This window comes from Trachypithecus francoisi, unplaced genomic scaffold (assembly GCF_009764315.1).
Source record: "Trachypithecus francoisi isolate TF-2019V2 unplaced genomic scaffold, Tfra_2.0 Lachesis_group1, whole genome shotgun sequence".
Taxonomy (NCBI): domain Eukaryota; kingdom Metazoa; phylum Chordata; class Mammalia; order Primates; family Cercopithecidae; genus Trachypithecus; species Trachypithecus francoisi.
Window position 1 is genome coordinate 107,123,816 of NW_022681454.1, and position 21,724 is coordinate 107,145,539.

The 21,724-nt window shown below is 38.2% G+C and overlaps 1 protein-coding gene across 1 annotated transcript in view; it reads left to right on the forward strand.

The window, feature by feature from the left end:
• ENPEP (glutamyl aminopeptidase) overlaps positions 1-21,724 on the forward strand; it is an 84,414-nt gene that overhangs the window by 39,566 nt on the left and 23,124 nt on the right. The window contains exons 9-11 of the mRNA XM_033215005.1: positions 4,714-4,779; positions 4,920-5,071; positions 13,002-13,081. Of these exons, the coding sequence (XP_033070896.1) occupies positions 4,714-4,779; positions 4,920-5,071; positions 13,002-13,081 (298 nt within the window). The remainder of the gene's footprint in view (positions 1-4,713; positions 4,780-4,919; positions 5,072-13,001; positions 13,082-21,724) is intronic.

Sequence of the window (21,724 nt, forward strand, 5' to 3'; positions counted from 1 at the left end):
TCAGGAGATCGAGACCATGGTGAAACCCCGTCTCTACTAAAAATACAAAAAATTAGCTGGGCGTGGTGGCGGGCGCCTGTAGTCGTCCTAGCTACTCGGGAGGCTGAGGCAGGAGAATGGCGTGAACCCGGGAGGCGGAGCTTGCAGTGAGCCGAGATCGCGCCACTGCACTCCAGCCCGGGCGACAGAGGGAGACTCCGTCTCAAAAAAAAAAAAAAAAAAGTATGTGTTTAATCAAGGATAATTTCCTTTTTATTCTCTTTACTGAGGCATAGATAATATAGCAAAAGATAAAAAGATGATTTTACATCCAATTGAGTACCGGCATTGTATCTGTAATGATCATTTAGCAGAAGTCTCATGGAGAAGTTGAAACAAATTACTTAGTTATTTTTGAAACTCCTTACATGTGTATTAGTCAACTTGGGCTGCCATAAGGAAATATCATAGACTGGGTGGCTTAAACAACAGAAATGCATTTTCTCGCAGTTATGGAGGCTGGAAAGTCCAAGATCAAAGTGCTGGCCGATTCCGTTTCTGGTGAAGCCTCTCTTCTGGGCTTGCAGATGGTAGACTTCCCACTGTGTCCTCACATAGAAGAGAGAAAGAGAGGGGGAGAGAGAGAGAGAGAGAGAGAGAGAGAGAGAGAGAGAGCACTCTGGTGTCTCTTACAAGGATACTGGTTCCATCATAAGGGTCCCAGACTCATGATCTCATCTAAATGTGACACCTCCCAAAGGCTTCGTTTCTAAATACTATCACACTGGGGGTTAAGGCTTATGTGAATTTCAGGGAATACGATTCTTTCCATAGCAACATGATATAAACATTTAAATCTGTCTATAAAGTTCATCCCTTACACTGAGTATAAGACTTTTCCCTTATTATTAGATTAGAAAAGATCAATATTGGTATGCTTATTACAGTGGAGTCAGTGAATAAAGAGGCTTCCTTTTGGTAACAGAAATGACAATAAACTTTCTGAAGCATTTCGCACATCCTATTTAAGTGTATTATTTATTTCAGCAGATGTTTCTGTTTCATTTTCGTTCTTCTAATAGACCCTAAGCCAATCGGCCCAGGTCTGTTTATTTTAAATTTTATCAAAGTAGCTACAATGTGTCCCTATAACTGCCGTCTCTGCAGGTTGGCCCCATTCCAGCCTAGAAATGAAGTTCTCTTCGTACTCTTTCCCTTCCATCTCCATCCTGCCTACTGTGGTAACCCAGGTAGTCAGGCGCAGCAGTGCTCATGGTAGCCAACCCAGAGAGCAGAAAACAGGTTGGAGAAATGCCCCCTGCTGGCTGCCGCAGAAAGTACTTCCTCTGTATGTGATTGTCCAGGAGGTGGTCACCGTTCCCATAGATTTCACTCCCATCAAGCCTTCTTATGTGGCATTTAGCCCTCTCTACACTACTCTAAAAGAAAATGGCCCCCTTCTACCCAATAGTGAAACACCTAGGTGATTATTAAAGTAAGAAATAAAGTCAAGAGTTAGGAAATATTTGGGAAGTGTATCAGTATATTTTAACCCCTTGTCTATTAGCAAAATAAGAGACATTAGATGCAAAGAGAGAAGCTATGTGCTCGTGCTTCTGCATACATGAGAACATCTTGTAACTTTTCCATAAGTTTCAAACTCAAATTTTATAATATATTCCCTCATTGTAAGCATTATCATTATTATTATTGAGACAGAGTCTCACTCTGTCGCCAAGGCTGGAGCGCAGTGGCATGGTCTTGGCTCATTGCAATCTCTGCCTCCCGGGTTCAAGCGATTCTCATGTCTCAGTCTCCTGAGTAGCTGGGATTACAGGCACCACCACACCCGGCTAATTTTCATATTTTTAGTAGAGACAGGGTGTCGCCATGTTGCCCAGGCTGGTCTTGAACTTGTGAGCTGAAGAGATCCGCCTGCTTCGGCCTCCCAAAGTGCTAGGATTTACAGCCATGAGCCGCTGTGCCCAGCCCATTGTTAGCATCTTTAATCAGGAACTCTGTCTTCTATATCTTTACCTATACTGCAGGGCCTAGTTTAATTACACATATTAAGTTGTCCTGAAAATGTTTGTTAAACGAATGAACGAGTGAATAGTCTATAATAAATTATACAGAATATAGAAATAAAGAAAATTTGTTTTCAAAAATTAAGTTAAAATTTGATTTGTATAGTTTTGATTTTAAATTAAATTGTAATTAATAAATAACATACTTTTGGCATCTTCAGAGCTGACTTCAAATTAAATCATCTTTCATATTGACTTTTATAGAGAAGTACCAAGAGTCCTTGAAAATGAATAGCTATCCTCATATTTCCTTTAACCCAGTATCTATGTTAAAATTAATACTAAAAACCAGTTTTGTCTAAAACTAATAATTCTCAAGTTAAAAGTTTTCCTTTAACTGTGATCACAGATGGTGTTAAAAACTGAACTAGGAAGTATAGATATTTATATTTCATACCATTATAGTGCTATGGAATGAATTTACACAAAACACCCAAACACTCTTTTCCTTCAATCTTCAAACACTAGCTAATATCTGAAAATAGTATATGATAGATACAGGCCACATCCAATAAGCAATCTGACCAACTGGAACATGGTTCCACAGTTCAGATAGTTTGAGCATCCCAACAATATCCTCCTTGAGTTGTCATCATCACTCTATGATTGTTGCCCTGAAATCCCACAGTCTGTGAATGGGAGTTCAAGGTATTTCCATTGCAAATACTAACTTTCTTCCCAAAGTGACTCTTTATTAGCTAACCTGGTGTGGAACTAAATCTGGGGGTGGTCAGTTGTCTATTCTCTTTCATGCTCATCACCTTGCCCCAAACTCAACCTCAAACAGCAAAATAGGTGCAGGATGGGGGAAATAAGAACAAAATTATTAACTGGAAAATCTTTAAGGCTATACTTGTACATAAAAGATGTAATAGAGAAGGGGGCATTCGTAACAATATGTGGTCATGATATAGAAACAGAATACATTCTTCCTTTCTTTTTCTTCTGGTATCAGTAGTACTGTCGATAAGACAGGAGTGGGTCAGCTGGAAAATGTCTTTTCCCTTCTTGGAATACTCGTAACAGAAACATTGTTCGTTTCCTTTTGTGCTCACTGATTCCAATTAATAATGAACTGTGACCTAGGTCATCATGTAATTTGGACTTGAATGACTACATGATTATTCAAGGTGAAGAGGGAAGTGTCTTAATATAGAATATTCAGAAGCACTAATCTAGACAATATAAAATTAGTACCTTTTATATGCTGATTACATAAATTTCCATTCAGCCTGTGGTTCATGAGAAGCAAGAAACTGCAATTTTAAAACCAGTAACAACAATAACAGTGATGAAAACCACACGCACACTGATTCAGGGTTCAGAATTCTCCTCTCAGGCAAATCTCTTCACCTCTGAAGGCACCCAGGTAGTTAGGGGGAGCAGTTTCCTTCACCTCAAAATGTGGGAGCTCTATTAAAAATATTTAAAGTCCCCTCCAATTCCATGAATGCATGTTTCTAAGCGAAAGACATTGAAGTAGTCAAATAAACTCCTCTAAATTAATTTTAAAAGACACTATTCAATAGAAATGGTCACCAAAACACAGCTATGGTTATAATTATTACTATACAAGTATTCAATTATTATTATTTTAAAATATTAGACATTTGATTTACCAAATAGTCAACTATTTTATTAAGATACGATGAACGATTTGTGCAACTCTGTAATGAATACCTGAAAGTGATTGCTACTGCTCCCTTCCTTTGCCTGCCCTCTGGTGGTAGTGCCAAGAAGTGAATTAACTAAAAGAACAAATATGGAGGCCGCATTCCGAAGTGGCTTCACCCCTCTTCCAGACTTCTTGGAGTCCTGGTAATACTGTTTTATCTCTATGCCTGAAAAGAAGAGGCATTTAGGAGGTAACGTGATTTAGGTACAGCACCTACTGAAAATTGTAGCAACTTAGAGTGAAAATGATATGTGCAAAGTTAACATTAAGAACACTGAAGATGGTTCCATTTCTATCAAAGACCTCCACTTTCAGTCAGGACAATTCTAGAAAGCAACGGAGAAGTGATACAACAGGAACTTTGGAAAGTGTACTGGCAAACTCCAAGTGGCTCCCAGTTATGGGATTAGAAGACTGAGAATTTTTTTTCTGGGGATAAATCACACTATCTTTGAAAACTCACATATAGAAAGAGGTTTTGTAAAGAAAATTGCCAAAAGAAACTTAAAGCTAAAAGACTTGTACTTTAAAATATTTGAAGAGTGAAGACTTATGCTTTACAGTGAATAATGTCCCCAATTCATCCACCACCACCACCACCACCAGCATCATCATCATTATTATTCAAAAGGTTGTATATTGATTTCCTTAGAGCAGAGATCAGCAAGCTACTGTCTTCAGGCCAAATCTGGCCCACCATCCATGTATTTTTTAAGGCCCATAAACTAAATATGGTTTCCACATTATTAAATGGTTGAAAAAAATCAAAAGAAGAAGAATATTTTATGATACATGAACATTGTATGGAATTCAAATATCAGTGCAACAGCCATGCTCATTCATGTACATGTTGTCTATGGCTGGTTTTGTGCAATGGAGGCAGAATTGAGTAGTAGGGGTTCGGTTCATCTTATGAAAGGATGAGAAAAGCAAACATTGACTTCTAACATACTGATTATCTTTTACACACAGATGTACTTGGAAAAATACCAATTCAAGAATGCAAAAACTTCTGATTTTTGGGCAGCACTGGAAGAGGTAAGGAAGAGTATATATCCCCAAATATTTCTTTGTCTGATTTACAAATGGCTTACCAATCATTTTCTAATCTAACTATTCTATCCTTTTTTTTCTTGTATTTGTTAATTAATTAGTCTCCATTTTGTTTTCAATCTTAGGCGAGTAGGCTCCCAGTGAAAGAAGTAATGGACACCTGGACCAGACAGATGGGTTATCCTGTGCTTAACGTGAATGGTGTCAAGAACATCACACAGAAACGGTTTCTGCTGGACTCAAGAGCTAACCCGTCTCAGCCCACTTCAGATCTTGGGTAAGGCTCTATAATGCATTTGAAAAAAACACAGAAATTTGGCAGAAATATTGGCCATTTATTTTATATCCTATTCTTGAGTACATGATGGATGACTGATATACAAGTATAAAGCCACAGTGCCTTTAGGGGAACAAGGGATTAAAAAATAGCCAAGTGATTTCCAGGTTTGAAATGGTGGGCAGAGCACATGCATCCATGTCCTGTTCTTTACAGATATTGAAGAGAGGAATGGAATCACCTAAAGAAATAAATCTACAGGAATAAAGAAAATAAAGGGAGGGGCCGTATGTGTCACAGAGTTCTGAAGAAGAAAAGCAGAAGGAAAAATACAGTCTGAGGAAAATACAATCAGATAATAATAAGGGAACTTCCCTATCCCTAGACAGGTTCTAGGTTCAGTGTCAGCATGAAGACTGAAGAGTAAGAGTGAGAAGTGAGGCTGAAAATAGGGCAATGAATTGATAGTCTAGTCTCAGGACAATTGTGCCAGTTGGACCAACCCTCACCCCTACTTTCTCTCCGCCACCTACCATTTCTTTGTCTGCACAGAGCTCTCAGAAATCTGGCAATGGCCCCAGGAAAAATACAGTGGGCTTGTTTCCTAAAGAAATTGACTAAAACAGTAGAGGAGAGCTAAGGATTTCCATTTGGTTGAGACTCTCAGAGTAAAGCCTCCCTCATTATGTCATTTGCAGGATGGGTGGGCTGGAGCTGACAGCATCCCTCATACACACACACAGAGCTCCCAGTCAGACCTTCTGCTCAGCAGAGAAACTTATTTCAAAAATACAACTCCCTGCAGCCTGGGCAACATAACAAGAGCCCGTCTCAAGGCACTGGAGTATGGTAGTTCACGCCTGTAGTCCTAGCTAGTCAGAAGGCTGAGACCTGAAGATGACTGAGTCATCTCAAGTCAGGAGTTTGAGGCTGCAGTGAGCCACGATCACACCACTGCACTCCAGCCTAGGTGGCAGACAAGAGTTCATCCCTAAAAATAATAAAATAAGATAAAATAAATAATAATTATATATATACACATTTAATCCCTTCTCGATAATAGAGAGTACACACCAGTCATCTGAATCAATTTAATTCTTTCTTAAATATGAATGACAAAGATCACAAGATACATGAAAACAATTTGGAAGGATAAAAGGTTAAAATTTCATGTGAAAAAACAAACAAACAAATCCTGACTTTATAAGATGCATAACTAAGGAAACAAAATAAATGTATGAGATATATTCAGAGATGAAGAACAATTACACCAGTGAACTAGGAGCAGAATGTCTTAGAAAGGACAAATTGAGAACACAAAATAACTCTGAAAGATTAAATTTCTGATTCTCAAAAAAATTAATAGACCAACTAAAAATAAATTTGGCAAATCCTCCAAAAACATAGGGCAAACACACATAGAGCTGGCAAATATGAAAGAGAAGACAAATATGAAAAGTCTAGTACCCAACAGATAGGCGTTCTTTTTGTTTGTTTGTTTGGCCTTTTTTTTTTTTTTTTAAGACAGAGTCTCACTCTGTCACCCAGTCAGCCCACTGCAACCTCCGCCTCCTGGGTTCAAGCAATTCTCCTGCCTCAACCTCCCGAGTAGCTGGGATTACAGGTGCATGCCACCACACCCAGCTAATTTTTGTATTTTTAGTAAAGACGAAATTTCACCATGTTAATCAGGCTGGTCTTAAACTCTTGACCTCAGGTGACCCACCCGGCTCGGCCTCTCAAAGTGCCGGGATTACAGGCATGAGCCACTGTGCCTGGACTAGATAGGATTCTTTTTCCCGTTTCACCCATGCCCCGTTGTTACTGCCCCCTCTTTCAACATTTGAATACTTTGTTTTAGTAGAGAGAATCTTTCACCCATTCCCACCCAGGGGTCCTATAATCTCCACTGCCTGATTGTCGCTGAAGAGACCCTTTGTCTTCTTTTTCTCTTTCTTAATGATTTCATTGACATAATTTTACAGTCACATATATAAATTATTGTAAGATCAATTATCCTGTAGCAATTAGAATAACACAAAAAGATGTTTTAGAAAGTCTTTAATAACTCTAAACTGATTCCTTTATAGTTATTGGTTTATGTTCTAGCAAATTAGATTGACCACCTCTAATACCACTAGAATGGATATTAAATCTAAAAATATGTCTCTTGTCAAACAAGCTTCCATTTGGAAAGTTTGACAGTAATTATTCTCTCTTACTATATGAGTCCACTGATTTGCTGATCCTCAATTAACTGGGAGACGGAAGCAGGAGGTGGAGTAGGGTAGGGAGGGTCACAGAAGGCTTTATTTTCCAAGGATGTGGTATTTTAGGTGAGCAAATTGGTGTGGGGAAGTGACTGCTCCAGATGTTCAAAACAGAAACTGTGGCCGGGCGTGGTGGCTCATGCCTGTAATCCCAGCACTTTGGGAGGCCAAGGTGGCTGGATCACTCGAGGTCAGGAGTTCGCGACCAGCCTGGCCGACCTGATGAAACCCTGTCTCTACTGAAAATACAAAAATTAGCCGGGCATGGTAGCACACACCTGTAATTCCAGCTACTTGGGAGGCTGAGGCAGGAGACTCGCTTGAACCTGGGAGGCGGAGGTTGCAATGAACTGAGATCATGCTACTGCACTCCAACCTGTGTGACAGAGTGAGAATCTGTCTCAAAAAAACAAAACAACTCCCCCACCCCGCAAAACAGAAACTATAACATATATGAAAGCCCCAAAGTCTTGTACACATGATTTACAACACTTATTGAACATTGACCAAGTGATTGGTACTATTTTAAGCACTTCAGATGTATTTTGTTTTATAGTAAATGAGGAATTTGTGGCAAAAGTGATTAAGTAATTTGTTCAAGGTCACACAGTGTAAATAATGGAGCCTTGATGTGAACCCAGGCAGTCTGCTTCCAAGAAACGGGAATAGCAGAGAGTGACTGGGAAAGTGATGTGAGGTGAAGATGAAGAGGAAGGCAGGGACCAGATATGCAGACCATGTTAAAGATTTTGGAAAATAGTGTGCAAATTTGAGGATTTTAAGGAGAGAATTGGCAGGATCACATTTAAATTTTTCAAAGTTCTCCTCTGGCTGCACTGTGGAGAATTGATCACAGATCCTGGGCAGTGGGGGAGGAGTGGAGGCAGGGAGACCAGTTAGAACAATATTGCAATGAGCAGCCCACGTGACAGTCGACAGAAACGAGAGGCCTGGACTAGGTAAGAGTGGCTGTGGGCTGGAGGGCATGGTAGATGTTCCAAAGATTTTGTTGAGCTAAAATTCCTAATTAAAGAACAATGTGGAAGGAATTCAATCAGGTGAATTGGCAGAGAACAATCTCCTTTTAGAATATCGTTCTCATCTTGCACCATTGTGATCGTAGTCATATTTATTCAGAAGAGAAAGATTTTTATAGTCTCATTTCATGATGAGTACTGTATAAGGGGGGTAACAGAGCCTGTTTCCTGGATTACAGTTCAGGGGTTGGGGAAATAAGTCACACTACAGCACACTCAGGTGTTTCCAAAAATTAAAATTGCCGAAACACTTGACTTTCCAAGGCATCAGAGAATGATGAACTCTCACAATTATTAAATTAGCTGCTTCCAAGATGCCAGTTGACACCTGAACTGGAGAAGCCTTGAGAAAGCCATTGTACTCACCTCGTTGAGGACCATCTTTGGCCTCTCTTCCTGGAAACCTCAGGCACCCAGCCTCGCACACTAAGTGACATTCAGAGAAACTGGGAATCCTGCTATAATGCAAGTTCTGAAAATCAATAGGTCACACTTCAACAAAGGAAATTTGACTACTTAGACCAATATGAGGTCCCTTCAGGGAGTGTCTGTATACTCCCTGAACTACAAAGGTAAGTGTACTCCTTACCTTTATTTTAGAAAGGAAAGATGAGATGATGATGGAGAAAACCTTTGTTTTTCACTTTTTCCTCTTCGTGATACATGAATTGAAACATAGATCTGACTTGATTTCAGGTGATAATTCAACTACAAAAATCATAGAATAATCTCTGTGATTGTTCTGTTAACAACTATCAAGTGTTTCTTTTATAGTTACTGTTTTGTGTTCCAGCAAATTAGATTAACTATTTAATACTGCTGAAGCCTCTGGATATTAAAATTTAAAAAGTATTTCTCTCTAGAGAAATAAACTTACACTGGGAAAATTTCCCAGTAACTGTTACTTCCTCTCATATGTATCCATTAATTTGTTAAGCCAAAGACAGTCAATAATTTAAACTAAGGAGTTTTTTAAATTAATGGGGTTGGATTTTTAAAAGCTGCTTGTTGGTTATGAATTTCTCTCCACACAAACCAAACAATTTTACTGCCAAGTGAACTAAATATATCATTAGGTATAAAATCACTTTTTGTAACAATAAATTTTAAAATTTTATTCACCAAGACTTAGAACATAGAACTTTATTAACATTTATACTTTCTTTAATATTTGTCTTCAGTTTCCATCTTCAGATACTATTTTCGTTTTATTTATATTCATAGTTGCATGATTTTTTGTGATGGCTTATCATAAATTTAATATGTTCATTCTATTTTTATTTTTTAAGAAGTCATATATGCATAGGAAAAGAAACTTAGAAAATAGGTTCTTCTCTGTTGAGTACGTTTGTTAAAAATCAGTAGTAGCTTCTGAACAAATAAGAAAGAGACATTATAGCAAAAGGATTCTTCTTTATTTAAAAGAAGAATTTGATCATAATAAATGACTTCATGCAACCAAAAAGGAATTAGCTTTTTTTCCAACCCTAACTTCCATCTGCTTTCTGTTCAGATGTATTCTTGTTTGGTAGACAGTATGACGAGTTAAGTTGTACTGTGAGTTCAATGGTCTTCTCTAAATATTTTCTCACTGTTTAAATAATCCAAGATTAGGGAATTCTTACTGACTAGAACCTTTTTATAATTTAAATGGCTCACCCATGTGTAAGTTATTGCTTTAACACCATGTCCTCAACCATCTCTTAGAAATGAGCCAGTTTCGGCCGGGCGCGGTGGCTCAAGCCTGTAATCCCAGCACTTTGGGAGGCCGAGACGGGCGGATCACGAGGTCAGGAGATCGAGACCATCCTGGCTAACACGGTGAAACCCCGTCTCTACTAAAAAATGCAAAAAACTAGCCGGGCGAGGTGGCAGTCGCCTGTAGTCCCAGCTCCTCGGGAGGCTGAGGCAGGAGAATGGCGTAAACCCGGGAGGCGGAGCTTGCAGTGAGCTGAGATCCGGCCACTGCACTCCAGCCTGGGCAACAGAGCAAGATTCCGTCTCAAAAAAAAAAAAAAAAAAAGAAAGAAATGAGCCAGTTCCACATCTCCATCCCAGGATGTCTCTCTCAGGAAAGCATACGTGTCTTTGATAGTCCACTCTGTGTAAACAGGCAGAGGGAATGGGAGTAAGTGTGTCACCTTGGTGCAAAGTCAGTTTCCTTAGAGGAAAATTAGAGTGGCCATATTTCATACTGCTAGAACTTCTTACATGGTTAGATAGTGAACTATGTCTATAAAAATGAATTCTGATACTCCTGAATTTTAGCCAATATGAAGAAAACTCAATCATTTCATTTATGTAATTTCCATTTCTTCATGTTTTATACTCTCAAGTCTGTCATTTTACTCAGCTTAGATTACATTAGATTATGTGATTCTAAAACTATAAAATTGTATAGCTTCAACTTTCTATCATTTCAATCTTATGATACTCTTAAAGACCTCAGAGTAGTATTTTTGTACATGACCTTAGAATATCTTCTGCCCTTTTGAGGCATGGTGTAGTCCCAGAGACCATGTTTTAGAGAGGATAGTCAAAATAGGAAATCTTAACTGTGGGCCTAGGTCATCCAGACACTGCCTGCTGTGTTCTTTCAGTCTGATTGGTATTGGGGAAAGAAGAGGAAGCATAAAATGTTAGTTTACGTGGCAGCAGCAATTCAGCAGAGCAGTGAAAGTGAGATATATAAGTAATATGTGGTGTTTCAGCAATGTTCTTTGTCGGTCTTCTGAGAAGCTGCAAGGGCTCTTAGTTTGATGTTCCTAGAAGCAGACCCTGAAATGATCGTGTGCATGAAAGTGACTTGTTAGGAAGTGTTTCTAGGAAAGATCAGTCGGGGAGCAGGCAGTGGATAGAGAAGGAAAGGAAGATAGAGAAGCAGACAGTGGATAGAGAAGGAAAGGAAGCCCAGCAAAGGTGCTGTATGAAGCAGGTTCTGAAGAGGGTAACTTTGACTCAGTCCTGCAGGAAAGTCCTGGAGCCAGTGCAGATCATACTTCAGAGTGCTCCTGATGGATGGGGCAGGAAACATTCTCACACCTGTCAGTCATTGCTAAGGGCCACATCCAGAAGGATGTAAATTCCCAGGAACTTTTAGCTTTCCTTGCTCAGGTAGCTGGAAGGCAGTCCTCTGTCAGAGAGACCCAGGTATTGATTGTTGGCAGAGGAAGCACACTGGCATCCAGGGTGTACAAAAATGACAAAGGGGGCTGGGCACAGTGGCTTATGCCTGTAATCCCAGCACTTTGGGTGGCCGAAGCAGGTGGATCACCTGAGGTCAGGAGTTTGAAACCAGCCTGGCCAACATAGTGAAACCCCATCTCTACTAAAAATGCAAAAAAATTGGCTGGGTGTGGTGGCAGGTGCCTGTAATCCCAGCTACTTGGGAGGCTGAGGCAGGAGAATCACTTGAACCTGGTAGGCAGAGGTTGCAGTGAGCTGAGTCCATGCCATTGCAACAAGAATAAAACTGCATCTCAAAAAAAAAAAAAAAAAGAGAGAGAGAGAGAGAAAAGGGTCTAAGAACATAAGGGCGAAGCACCAACAGTGTCCACTATAAGGCCCAAGAAGCAATTTATGTGTTGGTTTTATGAAATGTATAGCCAAAAACATTCCACTGCAATAAAATGCTCCAAAGAAGCTGATTTAAAAAAAAAACTCAATCCTGTAAAACACTTCAATAGTTATAAAACAAGGGATTACTTCTTTCAGGTATATAGCAAAAATATATTCTCCTTGAACGACATAAATTTTGTTATATCTTGAAAAGGTGAAATGTTAACCCTAATTCTCTGTTAGGAAATTTAATCTGTCAGATAAACCAACTTTGAGTTGAAACCTAAACCAGCCAATGGTACGTAGATTCACCTTCTCTCCAGATCTGCATTTTCTGATATGAGATGATATAAGAACAAACCATCAAAAAAAAAAAATGAGATTTCAAGACAAAACTGTTAAGTATATATATCAAAATACAAAGTTAGCTCCCACATACCCACTCTGCAAGAAAATATTAAGTAGCTAAAGAGAAGCACTGAAAACTCCTGAAACGTGCTTACCTGATGATTCTTCCCTTGAGCACATCAGTTCTAGTTCTAAATAAGGGATATTTAGGGGAGAGTGTGAGAGGCTTTAGGGGATGATGGTGGTGGTAGAATTTCAGCATACTTTCTAAAATGTGTTATTTCCTTTACAGAGTTTACTATTTGTCTTCTAATTTCTAAAAATGTTTTGTGTTCCTTGATGGAAATGGTAGCATATTAGACTGTGTGCAAGTATGTGTGTGAATGTTCAATATTATAATAAGATGTGCTATATTTGTGTAAGTTATGCAATATCTTTATTCTAAAATGCCAAGATATTTTATTGAAATAATCTTTTTCATGCTTAGCTAATTTTTGATGCAATTTCTAAATTTTACAGATTTATAGAAATTGAAAACAGTTATACAGCTTATCTTCATCCCTAAAATGTTGTATTAGCTACATTAATTGTATAGTATGGACTAGATCATCACTTAACAGAAAAATACACTTGTCTACTGCTTTTTAGTGATTTTTACTCTTGAAATTTTATCTTTTAGTAATAAAAGTTAAATTTTTCTTTTTTAAAAAATTTTAGTTATACATGGAACATTCCAGTTAAATGGACTGAAGATAATATAACAAGCAGTGTGTTATTTAATAGATCAGAAAAAGAAGGTAAATATTATTAATTGATTTATTTCTTCTTTGAATTGATGTACCACATTAAACTAATATAAGTATAAAGATGCAACAATAAAGCTGGAACTTTGTAAACTTCAGCTGAATGATCTCTTAAATAATTTATTGATGATTCCGAATCATCATCTACAATGAGAACTGTTCTATCTTGAGATATTCTTTTCAATGATTTATCATGACTGACTGATTTATCCTAAATACCCATATCCAAAGGAGAAGGGTCACATGCCCAGCCATTGGAAGATCAATGTGTAAGCTTCCTTCCTTCCTTCCTTCCTTCCTTCCTTCCTTCCTTCCTTCCTTCCTTTTTTTTGTTTTTTCTTTTTATCAGATAAATAAGCCATTGAATTTCTTAAACTGTTATATGACAAGCCTGAGGATTTTCTTTTAATGCTCCCATTAAATTAGACCATTTTTTGGAAATATATTTGTGTTCTATCTGCATTGATTTATTTTTTCCTTAACTTGAAAAATGTTAGAGTTATATAAAAACAAGTAGACCTTATCACAAAATTCCAGACTGATGGAAAAAATAATAGATAAGGCAAGCTTTAGCAGCAATCTCAGAAGAATCGTTCTTTTTATATTTTTTCCATTGTACTTGTTTTGGTGTTTCAAAACTATTTCTTTTCTAAGACAAACCAGACTCATCTTTGCCCCATTTCATGAGGACTTGATTTCAGAATAGCATTTGGTATGGACTGTCTCCTGGGTCTTCTTGAGGATAAAAGTAGATCACTCATTCTTTATTTACATATGCCTCATTGTTCCTGTAAAATATTTTAAAATATTAATGAGGTATGATTTCTCCTGGCCAATACATTTTTACTCTGTTTCCAGTAGATTGCCTTTTAAGAACAGCTTTACTGAGATATAATTCACATATCATAAAATTCACCCATTTGAAGTGTACAATCCAGTGGTTTTTAGTATATTCACAGATGTGTAATCATCACCACAGTTAGTTTTAGAAACCCCATACCCTTTAAGCTATCATGCCTGCAGCCTCCCATATGTCCAGCCCTAGGCAACCACTAATGTATTCTCTACCTCTACAGATTTGTCTCTTCTGGTCATTTCACGTAAAGAAAAGTGTATATGCAGTATTTTGTGACTTTTCAATTAGCATAATGATTTCAAGGCTCATCCATGATATAGCATGTATCACTACTTCGTTCCTTTTTATTGCCAAATCATATCCCATTATACGGATATATCACCATTTGTTTATCTGTTTTTCAGTTGATAGATATTTGGATCATTTCCACCTTTTCTCTGTTATGAATAATGCTGCTATAAACATTTGTGTATAAGTTTTTCTGTGGATCCAGCGTGTTTTTTCCACTTTTGGGCCTTTTAAGAAAACGTTTATTGTTAACTGTTTTTGTAATTTTTTACTATTACTACAAACTACCAGCTTTGTCATTGTAGAGGTGAAACTCCTTCTGAAGCCCTTCTGCACAGGGATTGCTATTACAGCAAACCATTCTCTTGCTTATTTATGTTAATAATTATTGTAATATCGTGGTCCAAAAAATTCTAAATTTTTCCAGAATTCCCAGATCAATGCCACTTTGTCTTCGTATTTTATGCTGTGTTTGAGTGCCAGGCTCTATCTTTGTGGTCTTCTATCCATTTTCTTATTCATAAGGACATTTGCCAAAGGAAAAGGGAGAAGACAGAAAAAAAAAAAAAAGACATTTTTAACAATGCGTAACAGCACTGACAAAAGGCATAATAAGAAGGTTAGAATTCCACTGGAAGGTTTTCAGTGGATTTGGTTTAACTATTACTAAATATTTTCCCCATTGGTCACCATAGTTAATTGAGGATTGGAAGAATATCACGGCAGCTGTTTGATTTACTGTGTACAAGTTTGAAAGCGTGAATAATTCATCTACCCTAGTACAATTCACCCAGCACTTTCATGGAATGAAGTTTCCATACAAGTGAATTTTCCAGATAACTAAAACTTACTCAAGTGCTTTGTAAAATGCATTTCAAGAGTTCACAATAGACATTGTTCTAATATGTGTTATGTACTTCTTAGAATATTTGGAATAATAAATTTCATCCTTAATTACTAAATTAATTCTTTCAAGCATGTATTGCTTACATGCCAAGAACAGAGAAACCATGGGTGTAGTGTTGGGGCAAAAAAAAAAAAAAAGAGCAATCCTAACCCTTGCATAGGTGATTGTCTAGGGATGGGTTTGCAGGCAGATGTAACGCTGTGTCCTAAGTGCCTCTGTGGCAATGCAGATCACCAAAAGCACTCATAAAAGCATCAGCCCAGGTTTGGGGATTCAGGAAGCATTCCTAAAAAATGCTTAGAGTTCAGAGGCTAAAGACAGACTATAAATGGGTGATAGAATTGACTGAATGTAGAGGAGACATGTGCTCTGGACAGAAGCATAACTGTGAAAGTGAAAGAGCAGGGAGTTCTCACACTCCTTCATATCCCTTTGTCAATACATTTCACACACTTTTTTGTTCTAACTATTGACCTATATAGGTCTCCCTTCCCCACAGAATATTCTTTGAGGAAATGGAGCTTGTTTGTTATTGTTGTTGTTCTGGATCTACAGCAGGCATCTAATAATTGTTTATTGAATACATGAATGAATAATAAATAAATGAAGAGGCTGATAGTCATCATGTCTGGTCACTGAGCCAGGAGCAAACTAGAGGTCTTTTTCTACTTCAAAGTGCCTGCTCCATTTTTAGGCTGTACAATAAGTTCCTGTTTCCTGTTTGAGGACATCTTCAGCTCTCAGCTTAGAGCACGGATGACGAACATGTCCTGAGTGTACTAAATGGGCAACCAGCTCATGTTACCAGTCCTACCTCCCTCCTCTTGGTTTCTTTGATGATTCATTAGTTAGAAATTCTTCAGGCAATAGTGGGACTCTCCCCAAGGTCTTTTATTTACATGTCTATTGTACGTGCTATTTTAGGCATTAAAACAACAACTAAACTCATAATTTCTAACAAAAGAAGAGAACCTCTATCACAAAACCTTTTCTGGCTACTCCAGTTACCCTGAATAATCTCTCCTGTCATCATCTCCTGTCATAAAATATAGTATATTTTATCCTGTCAGTTTCATCCATCCTTATTCCTAGTATTATTACTTTATATCTTAAAATCATTTATTAAGCTTCATATGCTCTCTCTTTTCTTTCTTTCTTTCTTTCTTTCTTTCTTTCTTTCTTTCTTTCTTTTTCTTTCTTCCTTCCTTCCTTTCTTTTTCTTTCTTTTCTTCTCTTCCCTCTCTCTCTCTCTCTCTTTCTTTCCTTTCTTCTCTCATTTTTTGACAGAGTTTTGCACTTGTTGCCCAGGCTGGAGTGCAGTGGTACGATCTCAGCTCACTGCAACCTCTGCCCCCAGGGTTCAAGTGATTCTCCTGCCTCAACCTCCCATGTAAGTGGGATTACAGGTGCCCACCACCACAGCCGGCTAATTTTTTGTATTTTTAGTAGAGATGGGGTTTCACAGTTTTGGCCAGGCTGGTCTTGAACTCCAGACCTCAGGTGATCCATCTGCCTCAGTCTCCCAAAGTGCTGGGATTATAGGCATGAGCCACCGCACCTGGCCTCTCTCTTTTTTTTCTCAACTAAATTATAAGCTTCCTGATGACACAAACTACACATATTTCTTGTCTCCTGTCCACCCTATTATCAACAAGATGCTATGTACATTCTAAGAGTTCAGAAAGTCCTAGTTTAATGAAGGGTTGTTTGCCCCAGACAGTTGTACTTTTAGAGGTTAACTGCATGTATTTTAGTTATGTCTCTGTCTTTTAGTGTCAGCTGCTATTTTGGCTATTGTCAATGCATCTACATTTAGTAGCATACCACCTTTTTGTATTTAATTTACTGCTTTCTAACATTTAGAAGGATTGAAGGTTGTTATATCGTATCAGGTAACCAATCTTGCTAAAACATAGTATTTTAAAAGAGACATTTCTAAGTGCATAGGATCTGGGCAAGGTCTAAGGTCTAGCAGGTGGTGTAGACTCTGTAATAGCTGTTTTCATGACTCTTACTTCCAGATTTGAGGGTGTCCCCTGGATGGTTTGGACTATCCAGACTGTCCAGTTTCTATGATAGAAATAGATTTACTAAACATCTATGACAGTTATATATAAATATTTAATACCAAAATAATGATGGGCATATATTTTTGTATTTGATGACAAAGAGGGAAGCACTTTCTTCATTTTTTTTTTTTTTTTTTTTTTGAGGCAGAGTCTCCCTCTATCGCCCGGACTGGAGTGCAGTGGCCGGATCTCAGCTCACTGCAAGCTCTGCCTTCCGGGTTTACGCCATTCTCCTGCCTCAGCCTCCCGAGGAGCTGGGACTACAGGCGCTCGCCACCTCGCCCGGCTAGTTTTTGTATTTTTTTTTTAGTAGAGACGGGGTTTCACCGTGTTAGTCAGGATGGTCTCGAACTCCTGACCTCGTGATCCGCCCGTCTCGGCCTCCCAAAGTGCTGGGATTACAGGCTTGAGCCACCGCGCCCGGCCACTTTCTTCATTTTTTCAAGCTAAGCCTCATAGAATGCGCAAGCTTTGATTGGATGATTATGAGTTCGGTTTTGCTGGTTTAGAAACTCAATTTGTCAGTTCAGCCGTGGTCAACCAAGTCTTGGAAGATTTACTCATCTAAACCAAACATACAAGAGATTAAGAATGCTAATTTGTTAATTTACACAGTTAAAATATATTTGTTAGTGAATCCAAATACTCATGTCTCATACCTAATTAGGTATCTCTTTCCCGGAAGAAAGTTACTAAGTAAGAATTAAGGGGCCAAGTGCAGTGGCTCACCCCTGTAATCCCAACACTTTGTGAGGTCAAGGCAGGTGGATCACCTGAGGTCGGGAGTTCAAGATCAGCCTGACCAACATGGAGAAACACCGTCTCTACTAAAAAAATACAAAATTAGCCAGGCATGGCGGCACATGCCTGTAATCCCAGCTACTCGGGAGTCGGAGGCAGGAGAATGGCTTGAACCTGGAAGGCAGAGGTTGCAGTGAGCTGAGATTGTGCCATTGCACTCCAGCCTGGGCAACAAGAGCAAAACTCTGTCTCAAAAAAAAAAAAAAAAGAATTAAGGAAGAGTTAAGGTAGATTAATTATTTTACAGAGGTCTTTAAATTGTGATAGTGTGATATATTGCATTAGACAGGTGAGTCTAATTATTGCACTTTAGAGACAATCAATAGTGGCTTGGTGCAATAAAAGTTTCTTGTTCATGCAACAGTCTAAAGGAGATATTCCTGACTGTCATCTCTTCTAGGTGGCTCTCCACCAAATAATGACTTGAAAATCCTGTCTTCTTCTTTCTTATGGCTTTACCATCCCCTGCATCTGGAAATCCCTCACTGGATCTTTTGCATCTAGCCCAAAGACAGGGGAAGATAATGAAGGAATCAGGCCTCGAAGTGCATCTGTTACTTCTGCCCACATTTTATAACCAGTTCTCAATCATGTCCTGCAAGGAAGGCTAACAGAGTCCAGCTCTGTACCCAGGAAGAAAAGGGAACTGTGTGGTAAACAACTAACAGGCCTCTGTCACATACACTGTTTTCTGTAAGACCAGACTTGTCAAATAGCCTGAAACACATGTTCCAACTCAATTTGGCACCTGTTTCCCTGTGCACATTGGAGACACGTTGACAGATCTTCACTACCCACCTCTCCTTTGCAGTTATTTTTTTTCAACTACCAAAATTACTGCTAATTGTAATCTTTCCTCATGGTAATTGACTTGCATTTTTCCAGTTTCCTATTCCTTGCATATTACATATTAAAGCCACAGGCATACCTGAGAGATACTGCAGTTTTTGGTGCCAAGCCACTGCAATAAAGCAAATATCACAATTAAGTGAGTTACACAAGTGTTTTGGTTTCCCAGTGCATATACAAGTTATGTTTACACTATACTGCAGTCTACTAAGTATGCAATTGCCTTATGTGTAAAAAAGTATATATGTTAACTAAAGTAATTTATTCCTAAAAATGCTAACAATCATCTGAGCCTTCAGCCAGTTGTAATCTTTTTTACTGATAGAGGGTCTTGCCTCAGTGTTGATGGGTGCTTGCTAATTAGGGTGGTGATTGCTAACGACTTGGGTGGCTGTGGCAATTTCTTAAAATAAGACAACACTGAGGTTTGCTGCATTAATTGACCCTTCCTTTCACAAAAGTTTTCTTTGAAGCATGTGATGCTCTTTAATAGAATTTTACGCACAGTAGAACTTCTCCCAAACCCTCGTGCTGCTTTCTCAATTAAGTTTATGGAATATTTTTAATCCTTTGTTGTCGGTTCAAGATGCTCATGGTATCTTCACTAGGAGTAGATTCCATTTCAAGAAACCGCTTTTTTTGCTCACCCCAGAGAAGCAACTCCTCACCTATTCAAGTTTTATCATGAGATAGCAGCAATTCAGAGACATCTTCAGGGTTCACTTCTAATTCTAGCTCTCTTGCTATTTTCATCACATCTGCAGTTACGTCCTCCATATAGGTCTTGAACACCTCAAAGTCATTCATGACGATTGCAATCAACTTCTTCCAAACTTCTGTTAATGTTGATATTTTGACCTCCTCTTATGAATCATGAATGTTCTTAATGGCTTCTAGAATGGTGAATGCTTTCCAGAAGGTTTCTAATGTACCTTGTCCAGATCCATCAAAGGAATCACTATCTATGGTAGCTATTGCCTTACAAAATGTATTTCTTAAATAACAAGACTTGAAAGTCAAAGTCACTCCTTGATCCGTGGGCTTCAGAATAGATATTGTGTTAGCAGCTGTGAAAACATTAATCTGCTTATACATTTCCATAAGAGCTCATGGAGGACCAGGCACATTGTCAATAAGCAGTACTATTTTGAAAGGAAACTTTTTTGGTGAGCAGTAGGTCTCAACAATGGGCATAAAATATTCAGTAACCCATTCTATTAACAGATGTGCTGTCATCTGGGCTTTGTTGTTCCATTTATAGAGCGCATGCAGAGGAGATTTAGCATGATTCTTAAGGGCCTTAAGATTTTTGGAATGGTAAATGAGTATTGGCTTTAATTTAAAGTTGCCAGCTGCATCCACCCCTAATGAGAGAGTCAACCTATCTTTTGAAGCTTTAAAGCCAGGCATTGACTTCTCTCTAACTGTGAAAGTCCTTAATGGCATCTTCTTCTAATATAAAGCTATTTCATCTACACTGAAAATGTTTTTTAGTGTAGCTGCCTTCAAAATGATCTTAGTTAGATCTTCTTATTAACTTGCTTTAACTTCTATATCAGCACTTGCTGCTTCACCTTGAACTTTTATGTTTGGAGAAAACTTCTTTCCTTAAACCTCCAGAATCAACCTTTGCTAGCTTCCAACTTTCCTGCTGTAGCTTCCTACTTTTCTGCTGTAGCTTCCTCACCTCTCTCAGGCTTCATAGAATTGAAGAGAGTTAGGGTATTTCTCTGAATTAGGCTTTGGATTAAGGGAATGTTGTAGTTAGTTTGACCATCTATCCGGAGAGCTAGAACTTTTTCCATATCAGCAATACAGATGTTTCTCTTTCTTATCATTCATGTGTTCACGGGAGTAGCACTTTTAATTTCCTTCAAGGACTTTTTCTTTATGTTTAGAACTTGGCTAACTGTGTGGAACAAGAGGCCTGGCTTTCAGCCTGTCTCAGCTTTTGACATCCTTACCTCACTAAGCTCAATCATTTCTATATTTTAATTTAAAGTGAGAGATGTTTAACTCTTACTTTCATCTGAACACTTGGGACCATTGAAGGGTTATTGACTGGCCTAATATTGACATGGTTGTGTCTAAAAGAATAGGGAGGCCCAAGCACGGGGACGAGAGAGAGAAAAAGAGAAAGAGAAAGAGAGACAGGGGAATGGTCAGCTGGCAGAGCAGTCAGAACACACACAACACTTACCGATTAAGTTCTCACCTTATGTGGGTGCGGTTCATGGCTCCCCAAAACAATTACGATAGTAACATCAAAAATCTCTGATCACAGATCACCCTAACAGATATTATAATAATGAAAATTTTGAAATATTGCAAGAATTATCAAAATATAACCTAGAGACATGAAGTGAGCACATGATGTTGGGAAAATGGCACTGATAGACTGGCTTTGCTACAAACCTTCAATTTGTAAAAAAATGCAGTATCTGCAAAGTGCAATAAAGTGACTTCTGTCTAGCGCAATAAAGTAAGGTATGCTTGTATACTTTTCTTTACAGGCAGATTCTCTAGGCCACTTGCTGAGATTTAGAATAGACTCTGTAATTATTACTAAAACAATCACTAATACTTTCTTGAATGGGTAATTTGTTGAAAGCATTACCACAAATGGATAACCGATCCATTTTATTATGGATCATGTTAGCTTTAGTTTCAGAAATTAAAGTTTTCTTCTACGACCCCAAAGTCTAATAATGCATTCTACTTGAAACTTTTAGGTCTTCAAGTATATTTTGCATGTCATTAGTTAAAAAGTACTACTCGTATCTTTCAGTTGTTTTTTGTTTTTTTTAAATAAATTGAGATGGGGGTCTTGCTATGTTGACCAGGCTGGTCTCAAACTGGTCTCAAGC